General features: G+C 39.4%; 1 protein-coding gene across 3 annotated transcripts in view; it reads right to left on the bottom strand.

Annotated features, from left to right (window-relative positions):
* Window positions 1–17,452, bottom strand: part of NOS3 (nitric oxide synthase 3) — a 1,079,476-nt gene that overhangs the window by 285,698 nt on the left and 776,326 nt on the right. For all 3 annotated transcript variants that reach the window (XM_086940927.1, XM_086940926.1, XM_086940928.1), the window contains one exon: window positions 11,725–11,899. In XM_086940927.1, coding sequence (XP_086797053.1) covers window positions 11,725–11,899 — 175 coding nt within the window. The remainder of the gene's footprint in view (window positions 1–11,724; window positions 11,900–17,452) is intronic.

The raw sequence follows: 17,452 nt of genomic DNA on the forward strand, positions 1-17,452 counted from the left end.
TTCAAAAAGGACAAGGCGATAGTAACAAGAGAAGGAAAATTACTCCCTCCGCCTAAAACGCCTGCTTCGTATATAATGACAAAATATGGCTGTCATACATGCATATGGTTAGAAAACTGGGCTAGATATACCAATAATGATGGTGTGTTAGCATTTCCAGAAGTAGGATCCTTTAGTCTTGCAGTATTACAAAATTTGAGAGAGAAAATGATGAAGCTGGAACCGAGACCTAGACCGACTCTATTTGAAGCACTAGTTGAGTGGGAAGATGAGATGCATGAATTAGAGCGAGAAAGGTTGGAAGATTACAGAGGACCAATAGGTAGTTTTCGTGGATTTTGGAAAGAAACTCATGAAAGTAGAGTGCGAAGGTGGAGAAATGCTGATATGTGTGATGGGATGTATCCGGTTAGAATGGTTGATGAGATGGTAGGACGAAAATGCATGGAGAAAAGAAACAATGTGCAGACAGGAAGGAAAGGTTATGAGGATTGTGAATCAGAGGATACGGTGCTGGAGGAGATATTAAATAGAAGACCACCCCCTTATCAACCGAGTTCTACAAGTACAACCCCAAATGCTCCATCAATGGAGGATAGGTTTGCTGAAACTCCAAAACTATTTTCAAATTTTAGAGATCTTCCAGAAAGAGTAGAAATGAGATATGACTCAAATACCCCATTGATAGAAACTAGACTTACCGGTACCCCTAAACAAAATGATGAAACCAGAAGGAGTGTGGCTAGATTAGAGAGACAAATTGAAGAGCAACCAAGTACCTTTGAATATATACGTTCTACAAATGAATTAACCGAAAAAATACAGAAGCTGTAACCGTCCCAGTAGCAATAGGCCCTGTAATTCCATAGTTCAAAAATCAGAAAGTAAAAGAACCGTCTTTGACAATTCCTTTGAATCAAAGTTTGCAAAAAGTAAGAGAAAAAATATATCCAAATTTGTCTGAAGTTAGGCGTACAAGTCATATAACACTGCCTGACTTGATTTTCAATCAGAGTCTACCATAAAAGTTTCCAACTGGTGCGTAATCTGATTCTGTGACTCCTGAAGGAGTATAGAAAAAAATTGATTTATCACAGACCCCAGTAGGACCAACAGAACAGGAATTAAGTGATTGGATCAAAACTTTAAAAGTAAAAGATCATGAACCTAAAGTATTAGATGTGGCTAGACTGAAAATTGACATGGATGTATAATAATTGGAACAATTGGAACAATTGGAACAGATAGGCTAAAAACATACCAAGACGATGAATTAATGTTCATGTGTAAAAGCATTACCTGGAAAGCAAAGTCTATGCATGACCGATTAGAAGGATTGGCTAGTGAATTAAATGTAGATTTTGTAAAGAATAAAACATTGCAGAAACCTTACAGAGTAGATTTTACAGAAAAGGACATTGACATTATGAATTCCACAGGAAGATTAACCCAAATAAAAGAACTAATTGTATTACTGAGAAGATGGGGAGATGCGGATAAGTGGAAAGTAAAATGGGCAAAGAAAAAGGAAGAAGGCAGTGAAAAATCCACATTAGCATTCCCAGTGAGAGAAAAAGAACAAGTAGCAAATGAATTACCTATTAGAGAAATACCGGGAGGAGGGTATGTACATGTCCCTTGGACTAGACAGGACATATTATCATTTACTAATGATTTTTCCAGATTGAGAGAAAAACCAGTAGAATGGTATCGACAGGTGGATTGATTTGTAAAAGTCTCAAAAGTATTATGGGAGGATCTATATGGATTATTTGACATAGTAGTACCAGCATATTTATGGTCTGAGTGCAAAATAACAGTGAATTGGCCGAAAACTGAATATCCACAAGATAAAGTGACAGGTGTTCCTGGACCTGAAGTAATGCGAAAGTATGAACAAGTAATAGTGTTATTGAAAAATAAAATTCCACCGAAAGAAACAGATTGGGTAAAGATTGACAGGACATTAAAAGAACCAAAAGAATCAGTACATGTATTGTATGAGAGACTGTTGTTAGTGTTTAAACAGTACAGTGGATATGAGGAGTTGAATGAAAAGGATAGGAGTCATTTTGTGCATTGCTTTGTGTTTGGATTAGGACCAGAATTGGAGACATGATTAAACATAATTTGATGGGTTGGCAATCATGTTCCGTAGATGAGGTATTTGAGACATGCAAAATACTGTAGTGATGAAATTGAAGAAAACAAAGGAAGCTTAAAGAAAAAGCCATGTGGGCACAAGTGAAGGTAGCTGAACATCAAGTGGCACAGTTAGAAAATAAAATTGCAGATGGGAGTCAAGGAAAAATTAAGGGACATTTAATAGTATCCTTGTCATAATTGCGGCAGGATAGGGCATTGGAAGAAAGAGTGTAAGTATCCACCAAAGGTTAATACCGAAAATACATAATTGAATCCACAGGTGCAAAATGAGGTAATTCAGCAGCCATCGCCACAGCAGCAGGTAGTTACTCAACAAAGTCAGGTGCCACAACCACTACTTCCACACAGTGTAAATCTACAGAGATACAGTACAGAGACAGGATTCTGCGGAGGCGAGCAGGTAAACAGATCGCCCAGAGTGAATGTGAGTCCGCAATATTGGTTAAAGGAAGATGGGAGTGAGTCGGATGACAGTTTCTGACGGTGCCTGAGAGAGGGAGAAGAGTGCGTACTTGGCTCCACTCTTAAGGTAGATCAATCTGGTTCTTTTGTGAATGGAAAGGTGAATGATGTAGATGTGACTTTCCTAATGGACACAGGTGCTACCCATTCTACTGTCAGATCAGTAGAAGTTCAAAACCTTCCTCTCTCTGGAGAACATTTCCAAGTTGTAGGTGTAGGTAATAGACAGATTAAAACTTCCCTAACAAAGCCAGTTGAAGTAGAAAGTGGAAATTTCAAAGACATGCACCGATTTGTGGTGTGTGACAGTAGTCCCGTTAACTTGTTAGGTAGAGACATTCTATGTAAAATGAACTGTGCCATTTACTGTTCACCAGATGGCATTGAACTTCAAACCTCAGATGAAGATAGCCTGTACAAAATGACTATGTCGCTGATAGAATCGGAAAAGAATTAAATGTTTCCTGTGTTTGATCGAGAAAAGATACCTGTTGAATTGAAAGAGGTAGTCAAAGAGTAAGTGTGAGATTTTACAGGAGAAGATATTGGACTAATGGGTGAGTTATCCAAACATTCCCCAATATAAAATGACAGCAGAAACAATTGAAGGAATAACCCCAGTAATAAACAAAATGATTAAACAAGGCATTCTGAGAAAGATAGAAAGCAGTCCCTGTAATTCACCAAAAATGGGATTGAAAAAGCCTAATGGAACGTTTAGGATAGTGCAGGATTTGAGAAAAATTAATAAGATCGTTGTCCCATGTTGTCCAATTGTACCAAATCCAGCAGTAATCCTATATCAAATTCCACATGATGCAGAATGGTACACCGTCATTGATCTATGTAATTCATTCTCTACTGTCCCATTACATCCTGAAAGCCAGCCAATATTTGCGTTCCGGTTCGGAGACCACATTTTGGCATGGTGCAGAATTCCTCAGGGGTATACTGAGAGTCTATCTATCTTTAATCAATTGTTAAAGAAATCATTAGAAAGTTTGAACATGCCTGGAGAATCTGTATAGCTTCAATATATTGATGACCTATTGGTGGCATCAAAGACAAAAGATGCATGTGTATCAGACACTGTTGCATTGCTGAATCATTTGGCAGAAGAGGGATATAAAGTGTCTCCATCAAAATTACAATTTTTTCAGAAAGAAGTACAATACTTAGGTCATAAAATTGCTAAAGGAATTAGACAAGTCACTATAGAAAGAATCAAAATCATACAAGGAATGCAACCACCAAAAACACAAAGACAAGTGAGAATGTTCCTAGGAATGGTAGGTTACTGTCGGCAATGGATTATTGGGTTTTCATTGATAGCTACACCTTTACAAAGATTAACAAGAGCAGATGTAAAGACCCTATAGTATTGAATAAGGCTAAAATGGAAGCCTTTGAACAGCTAAAAACAAGCTTAAGTGAAGCACCAGCTTTAGGAATGCCTGACTGTGAAAAAGAGTTTGAGCTGTATTGCAGTGAACGAGAAGGATGTGCATTGTCAGTCCTAATTCAAAGGCATGGAAAACTGAGAAAACCAATTGCATATTTCTCAGCTGTTTTGGATCTAGTTGCAAAAGCCTTACCAGGTTGTTTGAAAGCAGTAGTAGCTACAAGTGTAAGTCTAGAACAGAGTAAAGGGAAAGTGATGGGATTTCCTGTGAGGGTATATGTACCTCATTCTGTGGAGATTCTCCTCACTAGAACAAAAACACAGTTCCTTACTAACAGCAGGATGACAAAATATGAGAAAACAATTCTAAGTGCAGATAATGTGACAATTTCACGATGTGTGAATGTAAATCCATCTACATTGTTACCTGATGTCATGGAAGCTGAAGTAAGAAATGAGGTTGAACACAAATGTTTGGATGTTCTTGAGTACTGTACCAAACCAAGACCTGACATCAAAGATGAACCATTGCCTGAATCTGACTATGTAATGTTTGTTGATGGTTCATGCCTGAGAACAGATGAGGGTGCTCTGAGTGCTGCATATGCTGTATGTACAGTAGCAGATGTTCTGGAAGCAACTTGCCTGAAAGGAATTTGTTCTGCCCAAATAGCAGAATTGATTGCTTTGATTCGAGCATGTGAACTGGGAAAAGAGATAAGAGTTACCATAGTGACTGACAGTCAGTATGGATTTGGGGTTGTCCATGATTATGGGCAATTGTGGTCCCAAAAAGGTTATTTAACTTCTGCAGGATCCCCATTACAAATGCTGAATTTGTGAAAATGTTGATTGTTGCAATTCAGTTGCCTGATAAGATCGCTGTAGTGAAGTGTGCTGCCCACAAGAAAGGAGATGACTACATCACCAGAGGCAATCGGTATGTTGATTCCATTGCAAAATACTGTGCTAAAAATCTGGCATCTATAAATCGGGACAGAAAAAAAGAACATGTTTCAAGCCCTTTAATGCTAACCACAGTAATTGAGACTTGGCAGGAAGTGAGACAGGTGCAAGAAGAAGCTAGTGAGGAAGAGAAAAACATCTGGCTAAAAGCAGGATGTAGACAGAGGGAAGAAGATGAAATGTGGGTTTGCAAAGATGAAAGACCAGTAATGTCTGATAACATGATTTCAAATATGGCCTGAATGTACCATGGTCAAGCTCATATTGGAAGAAACGCAATGATTAGGATGTTTCGACAAACATGGTATAACCCTAAGTTTAGGATGATTGCCGAGAGCCTGTGCCAGAGATGTCTGGTGTGCCAGCAATTTAATCCAAGACGAAAAACAGTTGTGAGCTTGGGAACCATAGGACGGGAGGAGGTGCATTCACACGAATGCAGTTAGATTTTATTGAACTACCACCCTGTAACAGACTCAGATATGTACTTGTGATCATTTGTCTGTTTTCTCGGTGGGTAGAAGCTTTTCCTACTAGGAGGAATGATGGAGTAACTGTTGCAAAATTGTTGTTGCGTGAAAATATACCACGCTACAGTTTCCCAGTAACTATTGAAACAGATCATGGAACGCATTTTCAAAATGAGCTATTGCAAATGATTTGTGAAGCACTGGACATTCGTCAGAAATTGCATTGTGCTTCCAGACCAGAGGCTTCTGGGCTAGTTGAACAAGTGAATAGAACAATAAAAAACAGAATTGCAAAAATGTGCTTGGCTACTGGACTGAAATGGCCAGACGCATTGCCACTTGTTTTGATGACCTTAAGGAGCATACCTGGTAAAAAGACTGGACTAAGTCCACATGAGATTTTGATGGGAAGAGTGATGAGACAAGCATTTGTGCCAGTTGATAAACTGTTAACTATTAATGATAACATCATACTGGATCACTGCAAAAACCTGTCTGACGAGGTAACTTCTGTGTTCCATCAGGTGGGAACTGAGTCAAACTCGAAAGAAAAACATCCAGCTCATGATCTAGTCCCTGGAGATTGGTTAGGATAAAGGTACACCCAAGAAGAAACTGCTTAGTACCTCGCTGGCAAAGACCAAGACAGGTTATTCTGGTCAACACAACTACAGTTTAATGTGCCGGAGTAAAGAGGTGGGTGCACGCCAGCCACACCATCCGTGTGCCTGAGCCTGAGAATCCGCAGGAGGAAGGTGAAAGCACAACTGATTCTGATTCTGAAGGTGAACCAGAGAGAGATCCAGATACTGAAGCTCGACCTGGTCGTTGACATCTGGAGATATCAGATGCTAGCTCTGCATCTGACGGAGAAGGTGAAACTATTGAAGTACCAAATTTTGAAGATCGACCTGAAAGTCGAGATTTGGTAGGGACTGATACCAGTAAGGACACTGAGCAAAGAGAACATAAAACTGGTAATCATGAAAATACTGAAGGATAGTCAGAAAGCTCTGAAAGTAGGAACCAAAATCCTGATGCTGGAAAAGACGAAATAACTCACGAAAAGGATGAGATTCCAAGTACCAGTTATGGAGATGTTCCTAACTGAGTGAAAGGACTGACCAAAGAGAAAGCAGGTTCTGAGAAAGGACAAGACATTATAAAGTTCATCATAAATGAAACTGTAGAAAATTCTGAAACTGAAACTAATTACAGTGAAGATGAAACTCAATTTAGAAGGAGTTCAAGGAAAAGAGCTTGGAGTGTGGAACGTAACACTATTGAACCAAAAACAAAAAGAGCTTGTAAAGGAGATTATTGGCCTAAAGGAACTGATGGACTCAAATTTAAACTGGTTAATTAAACGAAAGAGCAAGAATATCAAGTAAATGAAATAACCAGTCAAAAGGAGTTTTTGGGAAAGAAAATAGAGGTTGTTCAAAGGCCAAAAAGAGTAAGGAGACCAAATCAAAAATATAAGTCACCTGAACGGACTTACATGATCTTACCTCCTATTGGTGAAGTAAACAGCAGCCAAAAGAACCTGAATTGTCCAGGTGAAGTGAAAGAAAGTGAGTAAAACTGTGACTCAGAGAAAGAGGAGAGATATTTAATCTGAAACTGGGAAAAAGAAAAGTACAAACAAAGGCAAGATTTGAAATCTTGGTATAAGAAAACGCTATAAGTGTAAAATAAAGATTTTTGAGAGACAATATTTAGGTGAGAAAACTGTGAAAATCACTGTTTGAAAAAAAATTACTACTAATGATGTAACTAAATCAAAATGTGCTATTCTTAGAAAATGGTGTAGAATGTGGTTAATATGCACTGGATTATTAATGTTGATATGGTTGATTCTAGCTATTATTATTCCTTTTGGACCAAACTTTGAAAAGATGAAAGCAAATGAAAGTATGAATGAACGAAATAATGAATTAAAGAGTGATAAATTACATGTGTATAAGCCAGAAATTCATCAAGATAACTCGATAAGCGATTTCTCCAAGAATACATTTTCAAAGTTATTATCTGAGTATGTTAAAACTATGAATGCTAGTGACTGTTATGTATGTGTAAAATTGCCAGCATCAGTTTCGGAGGGGGTGGCTTACCACCATCATCCACTCACATATGGAGTTACATGTAGTGTATTAACACGTTTATTTTATAGAACAGGTACATTGGAGTAATATTATTAAAATTCTGATGATGATTTTGCGAAACTGAAAATTGTAGCTGAACTAAACTAAATTAAGCCTGCAAAAGTTGTTGTAGAATATTTTTGGGAAACACAAGAGTTCACTCATGATTATGCATTTAAACATAATTTGACTTGTAAAATGAGATATGAAGAAAAAGCTTTTTTAGATGTAGTTGAAGAGAGAAGAAATCAGTACAAAAGGAGGGAAAAAGTGAAGCATACTAAATCTAATATGTGGACAATTGATGATGAAAATATTGAAGGGCATAATGTAAATGTGGCCATAAACATAGATACACTATTATTAGGGAAATTACATATTTGAAGAGATAACACTGTGTATGACAATTATTTTGTGGGAGCGAGTCAATGTGAAGATACTTATATCATAAAAGGAGGTTGGGGATTTAAAGGTGGTAATGACCCAGTCTTTCCTGGAATCTATTTCTTGTGTGGGAATAAAGCCTATTATAGATTACTTGATCATTGGTACGGGTCCTGTTACCTAGGTTTGGTCTTTCTTAAAATTTTCCATGTAGATAGAGGTACTAATGGGATACATGAAATAGGTAAACCTTTAAGCCGTAGAAAAAAAGAAAGTGTGATAGAAATAATAGGTGATGTTTTTGGAGCACTGATACCAGCAGTGGGAATGTCCTTTACTGCAAACAGAATTCGAAAATTGTCAACGATAGTAGATTGTTTGTCAACATACACCGCAGGTGGATTTTTAATGGTGAACCCTGAAATGATTGCTATGAGGGCTATGGTGATGCAAAATCGTCTTGCTCTTGATATAATTTTGGCAAAAGAGGGAGGAGTTTGTGGAATTTTGAAGGTACAACATTGTAGTACATATATTCCAGACAAAAGTCAGAACATTGAAAGACATGTTACAAATCTCACAGAGTTGCATAAGGAGGTTGAACCACTGGAGGCTGATGGTGTTCTTGAGAAACTTGGTAGAAGTTTTTCAGCAGTTAGAAATTGGTTTTATGAAATAGCTAGGTCTATTATAGGTAAGGTACTAATTCAAGTAACAATATTAATAGTAGTGATTTTAATATTAAGATTAGGTGATAAACTCAGAAAGAGGAGAAATGTCAAACTATAACTCATACTAATTGAAAGTGCTTGAAACATGTTAAGATAAAAATTTGCTACATTTTGGGAGTTATTTGGTGATAAATCACCTAAGGAGGGAGTTGATGGAGGTAGAGAAACAACATTTTGTATACCCCTCATAAAATCACTTCCTCATAACAGTAACATGAACTAATCGTGTGGTTTTGAAAATTATCCAACATAGAATAGAATACACACACACAAGTACACGTGGGAAACTAATTTGCTTATGTTGCAAACCATAATCGACTAATTAAGTAATGTTGTTACGTTTATAACTAACGCAATTGCTATAACCTAATTGAAAGCGGCATGAATATGCTTTTGTCTGTTTCTTTCGTGGCATAAAAGATGAAGAATGATGAGTAAACCACGCATATATGTTACTTCATCTGCTAGGTAATAACTAACAGGGATACCTTAGTATGGGGGGAGGTAAACAAAAGGGTTATAGTTCAACAATTAACGTTTAATTGTGTTTGTTTCTATAATAGTTCCCGTTCTGGCCCATGCGGCCTATTTAAAATGGACGTTTCTGTGACTCCGAGATTGAAGTGCTGTACGCATGCGTGAATTAAGTCAAGACGAGCGTGAGCTGCCTGTGCTTGTGCAGAATGGGCCAAGGAAAATGTGTCCTGGTAGCTGGACTGAATGGCAACAAAAATGAACTTCCACAAAGTGAGCCTTGGAGGAACTGTAAAACTGTTGATTTAAGGACACAAGTGAAATGGACATAAGCTAAGACAAAGACCATCTTCATATTTTGATGATCGTGCAGAATTGGAACAATACAATGATGTGGTTATGCTCATCCACCCCTCGATTTGTCCAATCAGAACTGTTAAGGACCCTAAGAGTTTCCTTATTAGATAGATTAGGTAGGGAAAAAGGGTATAAAAGAGTGTGTCCGGAATTAAGAAAAAATCCTTCCTTTTCCGATTTCCATCTTTGTATCCTGACATGCTGCCCAAAGCGCTGAATCTTTCCTGAGGCGTAAGAACTTTGACATTTTCTGAACTTTAACTTTTCTTGAATAGGTACAGAGTCTTTAGATGAGGTGAACAATTAGAGAGAATAGAGAGATGATTTTCGGGAACTATTCTGTCCTATGCTAATGTCTGTGTCCTGAGATTTCGGTAAATAATTAGCTGATTCCCTGAACTATTGAACTAAAATAAATATAAATGTTTGAATTTAATTCCTTTCTTTTCTAGGTTAGTTTTGACTAAATGAATAAAATAAATATCAATAAATAAAGGTTATGCTAGAAATTTTTTGCTTTAGAATGAAAATTGAATAAATGGAGAATTAAGCTGGTCTTGTTTATCCTTTAGTTAATTTTTACTAGCAGATGCATTGACAAAATAATGGTGGTGTGTCTGAATAATTTCCTCGTAGATAAACCATGGTAAAGAGTTTAAACTGCAGAGGTACATAATATAATTAGTTAGCGTTTAATTTAGACACTCCGCTATGATCCAGTAGCTCTCTTTTTAACCTTCACCAATCCTTGAAGTAGGGTGAATGTGTGCACGAGTGACTCGCAGTGTTATGGGCCCCACTGATGAGTAAATGTATGATTAAGTTCTTCAGGGAAAAGGTGATTAGTTTAAGAGAAATTTCTGGAGGAGCGCTGCATCACATGCAAGCAATTGCTATCAGGAACTCTTCAAACAGTCTACCAAAATAAGTTGTTTCTGGTTTTTGTTTTTTTACGGTCAGCAAACTCCAGAATTCGATGCGTTTTAAACTCAGGGTAATCTTGAATGCCACAATCTTTAAAAAATAAATACATCCCAAAACCTGGCTTTTTCGATTTGTGAGCCTCTCTTTTGACTTTTCTAATTTTTTATTCCAGCTCGAGTGTCCTCTGTGGTAGAACTGCCTTTTCGAAATGCCTTTCACAGACATAGATTCGTGGGTTTGTGATCCCTTTTAAAAAAGGAATACCACGACTCCATAATGTTATTCCATATTTTTTTTGCATTACTTCCCATTTAAAAAATACTCTCTTATAGAGTTCTCTTTTTTTAAGTCTGGTTGACTTTGTTCTCATTATTTCTAATGTGTGTTGTCATCTTCAAGGTCGGATGGATAGCAAGTCAATTACATTTTTCTATTAAAAAAATGTTTGGAATTCTCATACATGGCATTTTTCACAAAACATTTCCCAGCGTTTTGAATCCTAACGTATTTTTCATTAACCACAAAGACACGTGACATATAATTATAATTCTCCTGTGGCTGGTACTCATTCCCAAACATTCCCTTTCTTGCTTCATCAACTGCCAATGCCACAGATTAATCACGTCCCCATTGCTTAGACCTTACCTAAAGCTGTTCCTGCCTGACATTTATATGCACATTAGTCCTGACTAACTAGGTGTGGGACTGGGCGCTTAGCCAGACCAAGCCATATAAACCTTTTTAAAAAATGTCATGCCTCAAAACGTTTCGGATGGAGAGCCATCTCATCATTCAGGTTAAGTCTCAACGTGGTAAACTGAGACCTGGTAGAACTAGGCAGAACTTGGAGCCTTGGAAAGAGACACTGTTTGAAGGTGCAGGTAAACTACTCTTTCCAAAGAACCATGAAAGCAACGGGAGCCTCACTTACATGCACCCAAATGTTGAGAGGATAGGTGCAAGTAGACGATCAGCCGATCATCGGCAGTGCCTCTTGGACCAAGAGTGGGCAACCTCCATTTTCATGTCTCTGTAGCTTGCATGCAGTCAGAAAAGCACACACCTCGTATATTCCCCCTATCGACCTAGCTACAGAGTAGATGAAGCTGGATCCCCCAGTCCCATAAAGTGTAGAACAGTGTTCAAAGTTATCAAGCAACAAATATAGAGACGTATGTATTGAAAACTTACATTGTGGTAACAAGATTTACCTTCCCCACCGATCAATGGCACCAGGCTCTCACCTTGAAAACCTCATTGGCCCAAATTCTGAATGATTCTTCTTGGCCACAGAGTTCGTCTCCCTCACCCATCTTCAAAATGCGTTCCCCACCCAGCTCCTCCAGCCGTGTGTCCACAGCATGACCAAAAGCGCAGAAGTGAGGATAAGCTCGGGACCCAAGGCCAAACACGGAGAACCTAAAACAGCAAAGGCAGATGTAAACATAGGCCTGTGATCCAAAATCAAACCTAAAAAAGCAAGGACATAGGTTAGGATAGATTGGGATCCAAAGCCAAACACTGAGAACCTTCAAATGCAACAAGACACACTAGGATAAGTCTGAGATTCGAACAAAGGTTCTGAGAACCTTAATGTGCAATGATACAAGTTAGGATATTGTTATATCTTCCAAACTCTGATATCCTTTAAGTACAAAGATACAGGTTAAGATAGAACTGTGACCCAACATGAAACTCTGCGAACCATAAAGTGCAAAAACACAATTTCGGCAAGGACAGGGGCCCAAAATCAAAATTTGAGACCCTTATTTGCATCAATGTTTATTCTATTTGATTTTGAGCTTTAGTACAGTTATGAAATTGCTTTACTGTCAACATAAGCAGAACATATCATTACATGCATATTAGCATTACTGATGGAGTAAAATAACACAATTAAAGAAAGCAATCAACCAGAGAATAAGGAAACTATATTGCAACCAGACTGGCTATCAGCCCCAGAAGATACACATTGTGTCCCTAGATAGAAGACTGTCTGCTGCATCAGAGAGTAAAAGAGGGTGGAGGATATAGCATCAAATGCAGGTACATTTAGCTAGCTGATCCTGTAGCTTGTAGACTGTATTCACAGATGGCAATTCAAGATAGTTCAGTAAGCCATTCTCACAATCTGGGTGTAGTTTGTGACCACCAATGGCATGAAAATACAAAAATTTGCTGCCCGAGGGCAGTGGCCAGCCATCTGCGTGGGTGGTTCACGAGCCCTGGTAGGTCACTTATGTCATGCAGCAATCCTAACTGTGCTGATCTATTAATCTGGAAGGACAACAATTTTATAATGTCTTGCCTTATATCAGTTGAGTATGTAATAAGGCGCATATATTTCACATGGACATGAAAGAAATTGCATCTAGGAGATTGGCATCGGCAACAGTTAGAATGTGGGAGTAAGTGTGCCCCATGTAATCTGCAAGCGGTCCAGTACCAGCTATGTACTATTCTGAAACACAGAAATTTTAGTTTTGTCTCCCTAAAGTATCTGTCATGTTCTGCCATTAGACTCTACCAATCTTCCAACTGATGATCTCTCTGTAATATTGTCTGCTGGTAGTGCCTAGTACCCGATAATGTTGGGACAGAAAAAAAGGTGGTTGATCAAGAAAATGCAAATGCCGGACAGCACTCCTATGTGTGATTCCTATGGTTGTATATATCGAAAATGGGTGAATTTACTAGATCAATTGTCTGCCTTGATATCCACCATGTACACAGTGTTTCAATTGTAAATATTTCTAAAGGGTTGTTCTTAGTCTGGAAAATTCTATTTACAATTCTTTATGTTTTGAGGTTGTTGGGCGCTATAATTTGATAATTTGATATAGTGACATGATCCTTGCTTGTTCCCATCATTTGCATTATACACTGGTGGCCCCAATGTGTACACCCACATTATGCCATGGGGAGCCAAAGCAGTGAAAGAAATTGTGTACCTCCATCTTTGTGCGTGTATCCAAATTTGTCAGGTTGAGTATACAATGGACTTGGGCATCTGCGCATGACATAATATGGAGGGGCATAAGGCGATTGGCCTTTCCGAAGACAAAATGTTCCAAACGTACCGTTAATGGAGGATGTTTCATTTGGAGCAGTGTAAGAAACTGGAGTATTATTTGGGGTGGGAGGCTCCCCACATCAAGGAATATTCACAACCCTTTTCAGGGTGAACCATCTATGTCACTAATTAACCTGTGCTCACCCCCAGGTATGTATGTCACAGGACAGGCAGACGTAACTTAGGACATTGTGTTAAGTATTTATGCAGTACCAAAACTGTAATAAAGTAAACATGAAAAACTATTTTAAAAAAATCTCAAACCTAATTAGAAAAATTTACTAAGATGCAATGAACAAAATGACACCAAAATGACAAAACTCCAATAAGGGAAACCAGAGCTATGAATTTTTAAAATGTAGGAAGGATAATGTTAAGGAACACAAAGTGCCTATAATAATAAATGGTCACAGTAGAATGGGACCTACGTGCAATTTGAGGCTGCCCGCAAGGAGTGGGGGCAGAATACACCAACCAGGTTCGACCTGGTCAAAGATGTTACTTTCTAACTTTCAAGCCAATCCACCACAGGAGTACAATTCTAAAGCTTCCTAGGATCTCAGCTGTAGCGTATGGAGACTAACAGGGTGTGAGGCAGAGACCAACAGCACGGTCCAGTCCAGGTCCAGCTGCCACTATTCAGCTGGGCTACTTTGTCTGCCTACTTCAGCGTCCTCTGAATTAATCCATTGTGAAGTGGGGATTAATTACCTGTGGGACCTGATTGCGCTTAGACCCCTTCTGCTCTCGAGATCAATTTGGCTGAAAGAAGGGACACTATTTAATAAAGTGATCATCAAAGATTGCCTATGATTAGACAATTGTTTTAGGATCCCCTGGCTTAAATATATAGCACATGCTTATGAAGACCTATTTAAACTCACAATCCTGGATAACCCAAACGAAGTAACAGAGTTGACCAAGCAAGAGATAAAGAATATGTTATTGTTACAAAGGAAGGAGCGCAAAATGAGATCGGTAGGGAAGCAAATAACATGTCAGTTTTATCATTCCCATCTAGATTTCGATGGTTTTCAAACCTATCTGACTCTGGTAACAAGACCTTCACATTGTTTTGTTCTAACAAGAATGAGACTGGGCCTTGTCCATCATTTAGTAGCGTTTCCTTGTGTGAAACAGCGTCCAGTCTCCCCTTGCCCATGTGATGGGCATACAAAACAAAGCACCTTGCACTTCCTTCTCCTGTGCGATTTTTACTTGAACTTCCGTATTGTTTATTTAAAACCTCTGTTTAAAAATATCACACCATAACTATGTTAGTATACTGCAGCCTACCTTAAATAAAAGCGCCGGGACACTCTTTTTGAGTAGCCGCGCGCTCTACAAAAGCCATTTTAACATAACATAACATAACATAACATAACATAACATAACTACTAATGCTGCTATGAGTCTACTGTTTACACTGAGAGAGCCCGAGATTTGTTTTTACACTGCAACATTTATTTTAAGATCAATCCATGCAAGGAAAATTATGATGTTTTAACGCTATAAGACCTGTGATTGTATTTTGTCTATTTAATGAATTTTGTAACTGGATTTTATTACTTGTGCCTGCACTTCTGCTTTTATGGTTGCCTCATTTTAACCGAATAAAGCTCATTGAATCGAATCGCATGTGGCTGTAACTCATTGGCTATAGGGTGGCTGGGATCATGGGTCGAGCTGATATGTGTTGTGCATGGAAGAATGGAGTAGACAAGCCTGTGGGACACATCCTTTGTATTTTAAAAATTGTTGCTTGAACCGGGGTGTCAGCAGCATTTTCATATTGAGGGGTGTCCCCAGTGATTATGAGAAGAAATACAAACTTAGGCCCTAAATCAAATCCCTTGTGGTCTTGTACGTTAGGACTACTCTAAATCAAATTCTATCAAGGGCACGAGGTTAGCAAGTCTGGCATTTGTGAAAACAAATGTGGCATGACCAATCAAATGCCAATGGACACTTCCTAATATCTGACTTGATCCTAGCGGAGTGCTCAGCCGAAACATCACACCTGTCAGTAATCCACAAATGTCAAAAGTTTAATGTAGAAGCAGGCTAAGCTGGCATAACATTGCTTAGTGTGGTTTGCAGGATTAAGGCAGGGAGCATTTAACATATGGCGGCTTGGATACTAGCCATTCTGTCCTCAGGGGTCCGCTGGAGCTTTCAGCCCGACTTCATAGTGTACCAAGGCAAGTCACCGAATAGTTACATTCAGGGCGACAGCTGTGGTCAGAGATGTAGTTTGCGTCACCGTCATGGCAAGTACACAGGCCCTTATACAAGTCCAGGCGAGGCATCCGCTGTGGAGGTTCCTTCAGTGGTGATCTGGATTTGTCCCTGTATTTTTTCAAACCCTCTACCATATGGTGCAGGACATCTCATTGTCTCCTCTGCTCGCCAGCTCCTCATATTTCTTTTTTCTGGGAACCTGTGGCTTGTTAACATTGCTAAGTCCTTACTTTCAGAGTGTTAGACATATGATGGTTCAGTTTCAATATGATTTGGATCGAGGGCATCCAGACGATTCTCCAAGTCTCCGAGATCCATGCATGCTGTAATGTTTCCCTCTAGTCTAATCGCCAGGGCTGCAGGATCAAGATCTGCATGCTTGCGTCTTTCGGATTCGAGTGGAGAGCAAGGAACACCCTTTAATGACGTTCGTCTCCTGTGAGCGACCTGATTAAAAGAGGATTGGAAGGTTGACAGACTGAAGGATCCATTTCTTTTCTTCGCCACTTGAACAATGGCCCTGGCATACTGATGCCTCAAGAACCAGATCATTTCTGGCTGTGACTAGGTTCTGGAATGTGCGTGGTGTTAAAATCAGACTCGATCTTTGGTGGGTAGTATGGAGCTGTTGAATCGTCTGGTCAGGGTATTTATGTGGAAACCAGAGCACGAAGGCAGAGCGTGGAACCCTGTCCCCTGTGTGCTGGCTAGTCTTTGCCCTAGTGCATGAGATTCTATATATATCATATCTCCTTTCCCCACTCTGTTTGCATTTTTGGTGGCTACGAGAAGAGTGAATAAGGGATTGGGGTCCACCCCGTGTCATTTCAACATTTTTATGCCACCAGGAGTCGTCCCCTAAGTAAAATAGGGTGTGAGCATTCAGCCTGTCATAAATAGTTTCACCACATGGGCAGTGTCTGATTTGCACAATTTAGTGGAATATGAAAGAGCCACCTCTGTGCAGAACATCATCAGTTTGTGGGAAAAGTAGGGATCACCACAAAGTACTTGTCAGGCACTAGTGAACTTTTTTTGTATGTGAGTCTCACAGTGTTTTGGTGTTTGGAAATCAGGCTCATCCCTATCTCAAAGGTCATGCTTCAATAGGCAATGCTTCTATGGTTATTTGAGATAAGGCAGTGATGGCATCGGCTTCTTCAGTGACTGCCTCTGTTCTACTCCACCACTGTGCTTTCTGAAGCTCGGCCTTGTGAATATATGCGTCTGAGGCCATTTTCCCTCAAGCACTACTTTTTGCCTCACCAGCCGCCGACCCAGATTACCCTCTACTCCGCGTTGGGACTTTAAAGCTCTGCAGACGGTCCTCATGTAGCATTGGAACAGGTCACTTCACCCGTTTGCTATGAGTGCCACTTTTCTTGGTTTAAGGCCTCTGCAGTGTGGTGCCCATCGTGGTTCCATGCCTGACCCCTACCCTTTCAGTGATGAAGGCACTCCCTCTGTGCTTCCAAGTGCCCCTGCAGGTGCTCCCGGCCTGCCTTTATCAGGTCCTCACCTGCTTTAAAGTGGCGTCCTACACCCCAGTCTTGTGCAGTGGGGCCTGCTGCATCACCAGCCACAAAGTCCCTCCATGTACGGGGATTAGGCCTGATTTTGTCGCCGAGCTGTCAGAGGATATGGCCAACATGCTGTGG

The sequence above is a fragment of the Lissotriton vulgaris genome, chromosome 10 (assembly GCF_964263255.1).
Source record: "Lissotriton vulgaris chromosome 10, aLisVul1.2, whole genome shotgun sequence".
NCBI classification, from domain to species: Eukaryota; Metazoa; Chordata; class Amphibia; order Caudata; family Salamandridae; genus Lissotriton; species Lissotriton vulgaris.